The 11,454-nt window shown below is 36.1% G+C and overlaps 3 protein-coding genes across 5 annotated transcripts; all 3 read right to left on the reverse strand.

Annotated features, from left to right (window-relative positions):
* Positions 1–209: 209 nt before the first annotated feature.
* LOC131109517 (dual specificity phosphatase 29-like) lies at positions 210–4,467 on the reverse strand. Of its 2 annotated transcripts, none has more exons than XM_058061638.1 (4): positions 4,358–4,467; positions 2,888–3,070; positions 2,580–2,800; positions 210–510 (listed from the first exon to the last, which is right to left on the reverse strand). In XM_058061638.1, exons 2-4 carry the CDS (start codon positions 3,043–3,045, stop codon positions 290–292), a joined length of 600 nt encoding a protein of 199 aa, XP_057917621.1. In that variant the 5' UTR covers positions 3,046–3,070; positions 4,358–4,467; the 3' UTR covers positions 210–289. The 2 variants fall into 2 exon arrangements, with proteins under 2 accessions (XP_057917621.1, XP_057917622.1); XM_058061639.1 differs by lacking the exon at positions 4,358–4,467 and adding an exon at positions 3,155–3,381.
* A 710-nt stretch (positions 4,468–5,177) lies between these two features.
* LOC131110022 (dual specificity protein phosphatase 13-like) lies at positions 5,178–7,254 on the reverse strand. The gene is made up of 3 exons (XM_058062663.1): positions 7,127–7,254; positions 6,832–7,049; positions 5,178–5,624 (listed from the first exon to the last, which is right to left on the reverse strand). Exons 1-3 carry the CDS (start codon positions 7,252–7,254, stop codon positions 5,404–5,406), a joined length of 567 nt encoding a protein of 188 aa, XP_057918646.1. The 3' UTR covers positions 5,178–5,403.
* A 1,163-nt stretch (positions 7,255–8,417) lies between these two features.
* On the reverse strand, positions 8,418–9,901 carry LOC131109673 (dual specificity protein phosphatase 13-like). Of its 2 annotated transcripts, XM_058061911.1 has the most exons (3): positions 9,777–9,901; positions 9,502–9,719; positions 8,418–8,696 (listed from the first exon to the last, which is right to left on the reverse strand). In XM_058061911.1, exons 1-3 carry the CDS (start codon positions 9,872–9,874, stop codon positions 8,506–8,508), a joined length of 507 nt encoding a protein of 168 aa, XP_057917894.1. In that variant the 5' UTR covers positions 9,875–9,901; the 3' UTR covers positions 8,418–8,505. The 2 variants fall into 2 exon arrangements, with proteins under 2 accessions (XP_057917894.1, XP_057917893.1); XM_058061910.1 differs by having other exon boundaries at positions 9,502–9,885.
* Between the last annotated feature and the right edge of the window lie 1,553 nt (positions 9,902–11,454).

Consider the following 11,454-nt stretch of genomic DNA (forward strand, 5'->3'; position numbering starts at 1 on the left):
TAATGCGTAATTACGCTATGCAACCAAAGAACAAACTTCGGATTTTGAACATAAGTTGATTTTGAGCATTCTTGCATAAGGACCTTTTTAAAAAGAGTCTTTATGCGTTGTGTACAAATTGCGTAATTGAATCAGGATTGAGCTAGCATAGGCAAGAATTTTTTTTCTATTGATATTGAATTAAAAATGAAAAATTTTGACTCTCTTGGATAATGGCTCATCAAAACATTGTCCGAACATTCCTGATTCTTTAATTTCATTCTACTTCCAAGCCAGGAACATCACTTCTCTAAGTCCACCCTTCGCGCCTCGCCGCCCCTTGGTGGCACTGCAATTGTTCATCGAGCTCTCGCAGCTGCTGCAGGAAGCCGGCGTTTGGCGAGATGTTTCGGTTGGCGCCGACGGCCTTGATGGCCTCTGGGAGCGTCATCTTCTCGTGGATCATGAGGTAGGCCACGACCAGTGTGGCTGAGCGGCTGAGGCCCATGGCGCAGTGGACCAGTACCCGACCTAGAAAACAAACGAGTTAACGTCTTAGTCTTGTCAGGAATAATCCAGAGGCCAGTTGATCAACCACAAGTCAAATTTTTGTATTCGTTATTCCGACAACTTATATCGTCACGGACTGTAGACTGATTTTAATTATGCGACATCATGACATCTGTAAGAAAAGTAGGAAAAAAATTCTACATTTCTACATAAAATTCTACATTTCCTTGTACGATTTTTTTGTTGGCTAGCAGGCTACTTTCCGGTTCACGGAAACGTAAGGCATTTGATTATCTAAAATGTCGTATTTGTGTGTCAACGACAACGTACAACCTTACGAATTAGACCGATTTTTAATTAGCAGTAGATAAATAACATGAGTAATAACGTAAAACGAGAAAGCTAATTAATCAAACAGGGTCACTCGACACTGTATTTGTTAGATTTTTGTTTGCGCTTGTTAGCTAGCTGATTACTTCCTGATTTAAGAGAAACGGCTGTACGAAGATTTGGACGAGTCGAAGGAGAAAATGGTGACTGAAACTGCGTTTTCCGAATCCAAATCTCTCACGGGAATTGGTTCTATAGTGTTTTGGTTAACAACGTTGATCAACCACAGGTCAAATTTTTTTTATTTGTTATTCCGACAACTTATTATTGTCACGGACTGTAGACTGATTTTAATTATGCGGCATCATGACATCTGTAAGAAAAGTAGGAAAAAAATTTACATTTCCCTGTACGATTTTTTTGTTAGCTAGCAGGCTACATTCCGGTTCACGGAAACGTAAGGCATTTGATTATCTAAAATGGTATATTTGAGTGTCAAGGACAACGTACAAACTTACGAATTGACAAAGTAGACCGATTTTTAATTAGCAGTAGATAAATAACATGAGTAATAACATAAAACGACAAAGCTAATTAATCAAACTGGGTCACTCGACAATGTATTTGTTCGATTTTTTGTTTGCGCTTGTTAGCTAGCTGATTACTTCCTGATTTAAGAGATTCGGACGCGTCAAAGGAGAAAATGGTGACTCAAACTGCGTTTTCCGAATCCAAATCTCTCACGGGAATTGGTTCTATAGTGTTTTGGTTAACAACGTCGATCCAAACATGGCCGATACTTGTTGTTGTGGTTCTCTGCTCACTTCCTGTGGATCACCCGGCAGCTCAGCCAGCCTCCGTCACCATCCACGTCTTCGTTTACAACTCCGCTACAACGGGATTATTTCAGCCAACTTTAGTCTAACTGACTAATTTGTGACTTCTTCTGTGGATTAAAAGTCACACGCGTCACGGCGACAGCGAGGAGAAAGGAGGAGGGGACTCCTAACTCCCCAAGAAAGCCTCCCCCCCCCCCCTCCACCCGACGTGTTGCATCAAATGTTTCTACACACGGTAATCCTCGCTGCCTTATCGGCGGGCACGAGGATTAGGGCGCACAGGAGCGCGTAATTGAACTGTCTTGGCGGCTGTGCACTTTTATCGGGGATTACGGTGGGCGCCTGCCACACAACAGTGAAGCCCACCCCCGCCGCCCTCCCACTCTGCCGGCGCGGGACGGAAGAGGCCTCATCCTATAACTGTCATGTCGCACAACGACTACTCGTACAGACTCACAACGTCAAGGAAAAGGCTAATGCTAGGAGTCCACTGCGCCGGCGCCAGTTGGTGCCAGTTGGTGCCAAAGATTAGCGCGTGATGTTCGCTCAGCATGTTGCCGTTATTCGGCGCCACAGCGAGCCGATCGCATAATCTTTGGCGCGAACTGGCACCAACTGGCGCCGGCCCAGTGGACTCCTAGCATGATTGGTGCAACTTGGCTCGCGCCATTACATTCCAGTGGATTCCTTTAGGCGGATTGTTTGTGACACTTGGTTCCACTTTGCGGACACTTGCATCAAAGAATTGGCGCGACAAAGATTTTAAACATTTTTTTTTGCCGCCAAACTAAATTTTAGCCGCAGTTACGGGCCACCACGAGCCAGTTTGAGCCACTAGGCACCTTATTGGGGACACTAGGAGCCACAGCCAAAACAAAACCCAAACGGAACCGAGTTTAGTCATGGAGAACCCGCCGTCACCTGTTGGTGAGCTCAGAGCTCTCCGGATGAAGTCAGCTGATGAGTAAAAGAAGGGGCTGAGGTTAAAGGTCACCATGTCGAATGCCTCCACGCCGTGATAGTTGATGTTGGCGTCTCTGTAGAAGGAGGCGCCCGTGTTGACGTTGAACTTGCCATCGGCGGCGTTGAGCACGTGGTTGATGCGGTGAGCCTGCAGGCTCCTCTTGTCTTTGGCCGCGTACCTAAAGACCGAAGACTACGTTTGTAGTATTTATTTATGTAGTATTTATTGATGATTATTGAAGTTGTACTGGAGTCATTCATCTTACATGTCTCCCAAGTAGATCCTAGGCTGGACCTCGTCCATGTGGTGGTTGTCGCTGCCTTTCTTGGTCCACATCAGCCTCTGCAGTTCCGAAGCTGGGGGGGTCACGTACCTGCCGTGTGCCCCCTCGGGGTTTGCTAAGCTTCCTAGTCTTCCGGGCATGACCCGATGCTCCACTTTGGCTTTTCTGTATGACCGACCATGTAAAAAAAACTTTTTAATTGATCAAAATGGAGCCTCGAATGAGTTATAGGTCGTACAAATCACACACCCGCAGTCTGTTTTGCTTTTTATGGAGTTTATTTCGGACCTTGGAAGCAAATTAAATCGCCATTATTCTGTTACTCGTCTGACATTAGTGTCACTGTAAAGTTAGCGGCCAGGCGTCTTGCTGATATAAATTATGTGGTTATGTTTTTTTGTAGTTTTTAAAGGGGAGATAATCTCATGTAGTCTCTGGCGGGCGATCTTTTGCCTCTGGCGAGATCCGGAAGTAAACCGGAAGCATCATCAGAAACCGGAAATACGTTTTAGCGATAACATTTTTTATATAAATTTGCCTACACCATGAATTACGTCTTTAAACAATTTCTAATCATTTCTGTTTTCAATAGATATATTTTATATTTATTTTATATTTATGTGTGGTGAAAAGGCACTCCTATGTGATAATTCAACGTGAATGGCATATAATACAATCTCGTAGTCTCTAGCGATCTTTTGCCTCTGGCGAGATGCGGAAGTAAACAGGAAGCGCATCATCAAATCCGGAAGTATATTCTAGAGATAACATTTTTAAATATAAATTTACATACACAATGAATTACGTCTTTAAACAACTTCTAATCATTTCTGTTTTCAACAGAATTGAAACAGAAATGTTCTCAACTGATAATTCAGCCTGGATGACATCTAATATAACCTCATGTAGTCTCGCGTGAGCGATATTTTCCCTCTGGCGAGAGCCGGAAGTAAACCGGAAGCGCAGCTTCGGAAACAGGATATACATTTTAGCGATAACATTTTTAAATATAAAATTGCATAAACCATAAATTACTTGTTTAAACAACTTCTAATCATTTTTAGCACATATATATATTTAGCATTGTTTATTTAAACCTATTAACGTATTTATTCAAAAAATTGCCTTAAGGGCAGCACAGAGACACTTGGCCACTTAAAAAAAAACACCACCCTTTGTCCTAAACACATTCTGATGGTTTATGGTTCTAGAAAACACCCTGAACTAATAATACATGTACAAATTTTATTGATATACAATTCTAGCTTGCCTAAAGGGGAAGAAATGTAAAAGTGTATCACATAACCACTCCTTCCCCTATGGGGGAACAGTGCCCACAGTTAAAATGGACTCCTTCTCCTGGCGTCCATGTTCAGGCTTATTTTACAGTACATTCATGATTCATGAAGATATTAACAGTTCAAAGCACACAATCCCATGTAGGACACTTGCCTTAGCTTGGAACTTCTCCGGTATCAAATGTACGAGCGACACAAATGTAGTTTGTCGTCGTCCTCAGCCGCCATAATCTACCCGGCAACCTTTTTGGCTATTTTAACATGAGTGCTCCAGTACCCCCCTCATGCACTCCCTAAAATAATTCAAGCGTCATCTTCCTTAAAGGTTAGCAGAGCCAAGAGGGAACACTGAGGGGACAGATGTTGTGTACTTAAAAAAAATAAAAAAAATAATAATAATTATGACTGTAGGAAATAGTTTTTAAAATTTATTTTCTATATTTTAGAGGTTAGGGTTAGTTATCAAGTCCACAAAAATGGACAGTTCAGTAAATTAATAAATTAATAAATTAATAAATTAATAAATTAATAAATTAATAAATTAATAAATTAATAAATTAATTATATTTATATTTAATTATATTTATTAATAAATTTATATTAATAAAGTTAGTGTATTGTAAGCGGTTTGCTTGAAATATTTCCTTATACCGTAATATTTATTTACATCTTTTGACTTGTGTTTTTCGCCAGGAATCGAACCCGTGTCTCCTAGCTGTGTGGCTTGAGCGATGCTAAGTGGGTTTATTTCTGTGTAAGTAAGCACTTGACTGTGTAGCATTATAGAGTGTGCATACAGGGAGCGGGGGGGGGGGGGGAAATTACAAGCTCTACGATATCTGGAGTTCCTTTTCCACCCCAGTCAGTAGTCTATTGAAGTAGAATACTAGTGGTACTACAAAAAACGTGTAATGACCACATTTGTACTCATGTAGAAATAGTATATTTTTTTATTGACATATTATGTTGCAATAAAGAAACATATACAGTACATTTATTTGGTCCATTTAGAGAAAGGCATGCTAAGTTTAAGACCATCCATTCTAGGGGTATGCTGGAGCCTATCCCAGCTGACTTTAGGCTAGAGGCGGGGTACACCCTGGACTGGTGGCCAGCCAATCACAGGGCACATATAGACAAACCACCCACAGTCTAAGAGCTATCTAATACATATATATATATATATACGTATCATATACGTCATAATATTTGACACTTGTTCTCCTTCTTCTTCTTCCTGGCCAACTGCAGGTCCAAGTCCAGGAGCAGGGCCAGGAAGTTCCTGTTGGGGTAGATGGCCCTCTTCTTCACCAGCCTGTGCAGAGCCTGCTCCAGCGGGAGGTGCTGGTAGATCATCAGGTAGGCCAGCACCAAGGTGGACGAGCGGCTCATTCCCATGATGCAGTGCACCAGCACTTTCCCTGAGGAGGAGCAGACGACATTTATAATATAACATTTAGAAACATAATACATAAAATACTATGAAAATGGCACAAAAAAATCCCACTAATAATACATACCATTTATAATGCATCTGAAGTATCAATGAATAATTTTCCAAAAATTACAACTTAATTTGTTTTGTTTTTCATAAACTTTCAACAAAAAATTCATAAAATTAATACAAAAAATTATGTATTATTTCAACTTATGTATTATTTCAATTTAAAAAATTATTTTCTCTTCATATGAGTTTACTCTGGCAAAAATTTCAACTTTCTTTCTCGTTACAATACGACTTTTGTCTCAATATTTTGACTTTATTCTTTTAAAATGACTGCTGTTTTTTGTTTTGTTTTTTTATTTGCAAAAAAAAAATTTTAATTTTTTCACCATAATTATGACTCCACCCCCCCAACCTAATTTTCCCAAAAAAATTAAAAAAATGTCTTTTTTCCTTTAATACTTCAACTTTATGTACTAAAATGACCCTGAGATATTTTTACTAATAATATTATGCTATTCTATTCATAAAATGATAACTTTAACTTATTTTTTTATTTTAATATTATGACTTTATTCTTGTAAAATTCCTGCTGATTTTTCCATATTTTTACAATATAAAATATTTATATATATATACACGTATATATATATATTGCAAAAACAATATTTCATTTTTTTCACCATAATTATGACTCCCCCCAACCTAATTTGTCCAAAAATTAAAAAAAAAAATTTTTCTTTTATTTTGACTTTTACCAAATGTTTTTTTTCCTTTAATACTTCAGCTTTATGGTACTAAAATGACCTTGACATATTTTTACTAATAATATTATGCTATTCTATTCATAAAATTATAACTTTAACTTATTTTTTTTATTTTAATATTATGACTTTATTCTTGTAAAATTCCTGCTGATCTTTCCATATTTTTACAATAAAAAATTATATATATATATATTGCAAAAACAATTTTTCATTTTTTTCACCATAATTATGACCCCCCCCCCAACCTAATTTTTCAAAAATCAAAATATTTTTTTCTCTTATTTTGACTTTTACCAAATGTATTTTTTCCTTTAATACTTCAGCTTTATGGTACTAAAATGAAAAAAAAAAACCCAAAAATATATATATATATAGACATAGACATGCATGAACGTAAGGATAGGAGAGGGATCCTACCCTGGGGGGCCTTGAGGCCCCTGTGGATAAAATCGGCGGCCGGTCGGAAGTAAACATCCAAGTCAAAATGCGTGGAGTCGTCTGCCGGAATGCCGCAATACTCAAAGTCCTTCCCGTAGAAGCCCTGATTCCCGATGCTGCCTTTCTTGGAGTGAGCGGCGTTCAACACGTGAGTTATTCCCAACTGGACCAAGGCGGTCTTGGTCTGGGCGACTGTCCTGGCAGAGAGACGGAGAAGGTCAGAGGTCACAGCTTTAGAAATCGGCCATGGAGCTGAAATAAGCGGCGGACTTACACGTTGCCGATGTAAATATTGGGCCACACCTCATCGATCTGACTCAGGTGGAGTTTACACGAGTCCAGGATGTTCTGCAGGTCCTTCACCGTCAGGTATTCTTTCTTGTTACCTTTATGGGCCCACATTTTCTCCCAAATCCTCCGGTGTGGATGGATTAGATCCCCTTCCGCTCTCAGCTGGGAATGATTTGTCCCAGCAGGTGCTTTGCTCCGCTGCTGTCACTGGATACCCCCCCCACCCCCCTCCCCTCGCCTGCCGCCCCCTTCCCGCATCTATTTAACCCACTAGGTTGCACTCACGGGGCGAAAAAACGGCTTTGAAAAAAACGATCACAATAATGCTCTTTTTTCATTGGTCCTAATATTTATTGTCGCTAGGTAGAATAGTTACTGTTTCCTTGGCGACTTGGAGCCTCACAAAGTTTTTTTTAGTTTTTTTTTCATATTATTTATGTATTCGTATTCTTATTTTCTAATTAATACCAGTATTTTTTTCCCATAAGGAAATTATAACTGGCATTTTTTATGATATTTGATATTATTCCCATATTATTATTAATATCAATATTATTATCAATATTATTGAAACCTTGTTGGTATTATCACAAATATTATTATAAAATAATTATCAAACCATTGTATTACTTATTATGAATTATTGTATTAATAATATAATAATAGTAATAATAGTATATTAATAAATATTAATATTATAATTTTTGTAAATGTAGTTTTCCATGTATTAATTGTGTTTTGAAAACCTTTTTCTTATAATTATGACTCATAATATATTAATAATAATAATAATAATATATTTCTCATAACATTCAATTTAATTTCACAATAAAAACAAAAGGTCCTCTGTTCTTATACAAATATTTGATGCTAAATACATATTTATTTATCTTAATGTTTAATATTTCTAATATTTCATTATTTAATTTCTATATATTATATTTTTTCTATATTTTTTTTCTATATTTAATTTCTCAAAACTTTCCATGTATTATCACAACTGAATTTTTTGTCAGTATTAAAACCTTTTTGATTTTAATTCGGATTTATTTTCCATAATATTACACAACTTTCTTTTCATAATAAAAACAAAAGGAGTATTTTTATGACCTTAATTGAGTTCTAATTACAAAATATACTATACTATACTACAATATATATATATATATATATATATATATATATATATATGACATGCTGTTAAATGTGCAGGCATACCAGTGTATATTCAGTGTATAATGAGTAGATGAAATGAAATGTACATTATATAAGCAATCAGACTACAGGCATTGCTTTCAAATACGTATATACTGTACATATACTACAGTACATGCAGTATACGTACATACGTACATGTAATGACTAAGACTGTTGTAGTTTTACTTGTAAAAGGCAAAGCTGCCTGAGGAATCCTTTATTGGGGAAAATCCAGCGGCGTTCTTTGACCTTCCGTATGGCCTCCAGCAGCGTGTAGCCGTGCCAGATCATTAGGTACGCTAGCACCAGGGATGCGGAGCGGCTCACCCCCACGGCACAGTGCACCAAAACACCAGCTAAGATAAAGACATAGCATTACGATGAAGCGTCAGAAGCCAAACTAACAAAGAACGAGGAATTAGTTGTCGAATTTACTAAAATACTTTTATTGTTTATTGTAGTATTTAAAGGGGAACTGCACTTTTCGGGGGAATTTTGCCCATCATTCAGAATCCGCAAAAAACAGATCAAGAAAATTAGTTAATATGAGCTAGCTAACAAAGAGTGTCATGGGAAATACAAAATAAAAATATTTTTTATTTTTATTTATTATTATTTTTACTTATTTATTTAATTTTATTTATTTTTTTATTTTACAATACATATACAATACATTTTTTTCACGCTAAAAGCCGTAGCAAAAAAATGCCAACAGTGTTCCATTTACATACATGACTGGTATATTAACCAAGCTACAGTGGTATTATTATTGTAGCAGCTAGCATGGAAAAAACTATATTTTTCTGGCGGGCTAACACGACGCGTTGCTAATCGCTAATCTCAGCGTCATTCAGACGGAAGAGTGGATACCTAGCGCTCCACGACTCAACAAAATGCTGGTTTGTTGACATTATTTTGAAGCACACGTCATGTGCTGGAAGATACAGCCATCCCGATGAGAGCGGACATTGTAAGTTTGTTGACAGAATTAGCATACTAGCGGTAGTGTTTTAAATCGTCAAAATATTTATTCTTATTTCAGTGATGTGTTTTAAAAAAATATATAAAAAAATAGACAGGTTTATTCTGCCTAGCAACACAAGCTTAATGAACATCAGAGCTGATGTCTTGCTAGCTGGCTAGCTAACATGTCATATTTACCACAGGCCGTGCCAAGAGCGTTGTGGATGTACTCTGCACACGGGTAGAAATACGCCGAGAGGTCAAAGGTGACCGAGTCCTCCGCGGGTATGCCGTAATAATCCACGCCGTCTCCGTAGAAGCGTCGGCTGCCCCGACTGTACGCTCTGCCGTGCGCTGCGTTCACCACGTGCGTGATTCCCAGCTTCCACACAATGTAGCGATCGTTGGCTGCCGACCTGCGTAGCGTGGAAGCGCGTCTATTAAAGAAGTCGTGATGGTGGAGTCGTACGTACATGTCACCAAGGAACAGGCCGGGCCAAACTTCATCCACGTGATTGGCGAAGCGTTTGCCTCCAAATAGAACGTTCTGCAGGTCTTTCACGCTCTCCATCTTTTAACGGGTCTTCAATGGTTGCTCATGTTGACTGACAATAACAGCTGCGTCCAAAATTAATCACCGATGACCCATATTCTCTACCGCTTTACTTCCAAATATACCACAATAAACTTGGAATATTACAAGAAAAAATCAGATTTTTTTTTTAACAGAAATTAAGCTGTAATATTGACCAAAAATAGAGAAAATAAACAATTATGGGGATAAAGTGAGCTATAATGTGGAAAAAAAAGTTACAATTTTATGCAATAAAAGTATAAAATATATTTTAAAAAAATATATGATTTAGTCAGAAAGAAGCTCTGATTTTATGAAGTGGTAATATATGAAAAGAATAATCATTTATGGGGTTAAAATGAGAAAAAATTGTCATAATAGTGATAATTATTCATTAAAATTAATATATTTAAAAAAATATATGATTTAGTCAGAAAGAAGCTCTGATTTTATGAAGTGGTAATATATGAAAAAAAAATCATTTATGGGGATAAAATGAGAAAAGAATTGTCATAATAGTGATAATTATTCATTAAAATTAACTCGTCATTTTACCAAATATTTATATATTTTTAATATATATATATTATTATAATATATTATATAAATATTATAACAAAGTACTAATAAATGTACAATATTTTGAGGAAAAAAAAGAATTTTGTCAGAATAAAGCTCTGATTTTATTTTAAGAATAAACTACTAATATGAGAAAAAATTTATTAATTATTCATGAAAATTAGCAGGGTAGGATTTGGAAAATTACCAAATATTTCACAACATTAAAGTACAAATATTATGGAAAGAAAGTCGTATTTATGAGGGGAAAAAAAGATCATAATATGAAAGAAAAATTGTAAATCATAATATTATGAGAATAAAGTAGTAATATTACAAAACTATAATTATATGAACAGTCAAGTAATAACAGTGTATTTGTATAACAATAAATGTACAATATTATGACAAAAAAAGAAGAATTTTGTCAGAATAAAGCTCTGATTTTCTAAGAATAAACTACTAATATGAGAAAAAAATATTAATTATTCATGAAAATTAACAGGGTAGGATTTGGAAAATTACCAAATATTTCACAAAAATAAAGTACTAATATTATGGAAAGAAAGTCATACTTATGAGTGGAAAAAAGGTCATAATATGAAAGAAAAATGATGAGAAAAATTGTAAATCATAACATTATGAGAATAAAGTAGTAATATGACAAAACTATAAATATTTGTATGACAAATGTACAATATTATGAAAAAATGTTTTTTGTCAGAATGAAGCTCTGATTTTATAAGAATAAACTACTAATATGAGAAAAAAAATCATAGTTTATTGGGATAAAATCCGAAAAAAAAATTGTCAGCGTAATATAAGAAATATTATAATATTCATGATGAAGTTATTTAACAAAACTACCATAAATATAATTCTCAGTGCGAAATCTGTAACACCACCCAGATAAAATCGTAATATTATGACAAAAATACCTCATAGTATAATGACAACCACGTCTTAATGTTATGAGGAGTAACGCGTAATATTATGGGAATAAAGTCATACGGCATAAC

Source organism: Doryrhamphus excisus, chromosome 22 (genome assembly GCF_030265055.1).
Source record: "Doryrhamphus excisus isolate RoL2022-K1 chromosome 22, RoL_Dexc_1.0, whole genome shotgun sequence".
NCBI lineage: Eukaryota > Metazoa > Chordata > Actinopteri > Syngnathiformes > Syngnathidae > Doryrhamphus > Doryrhamphus excisus.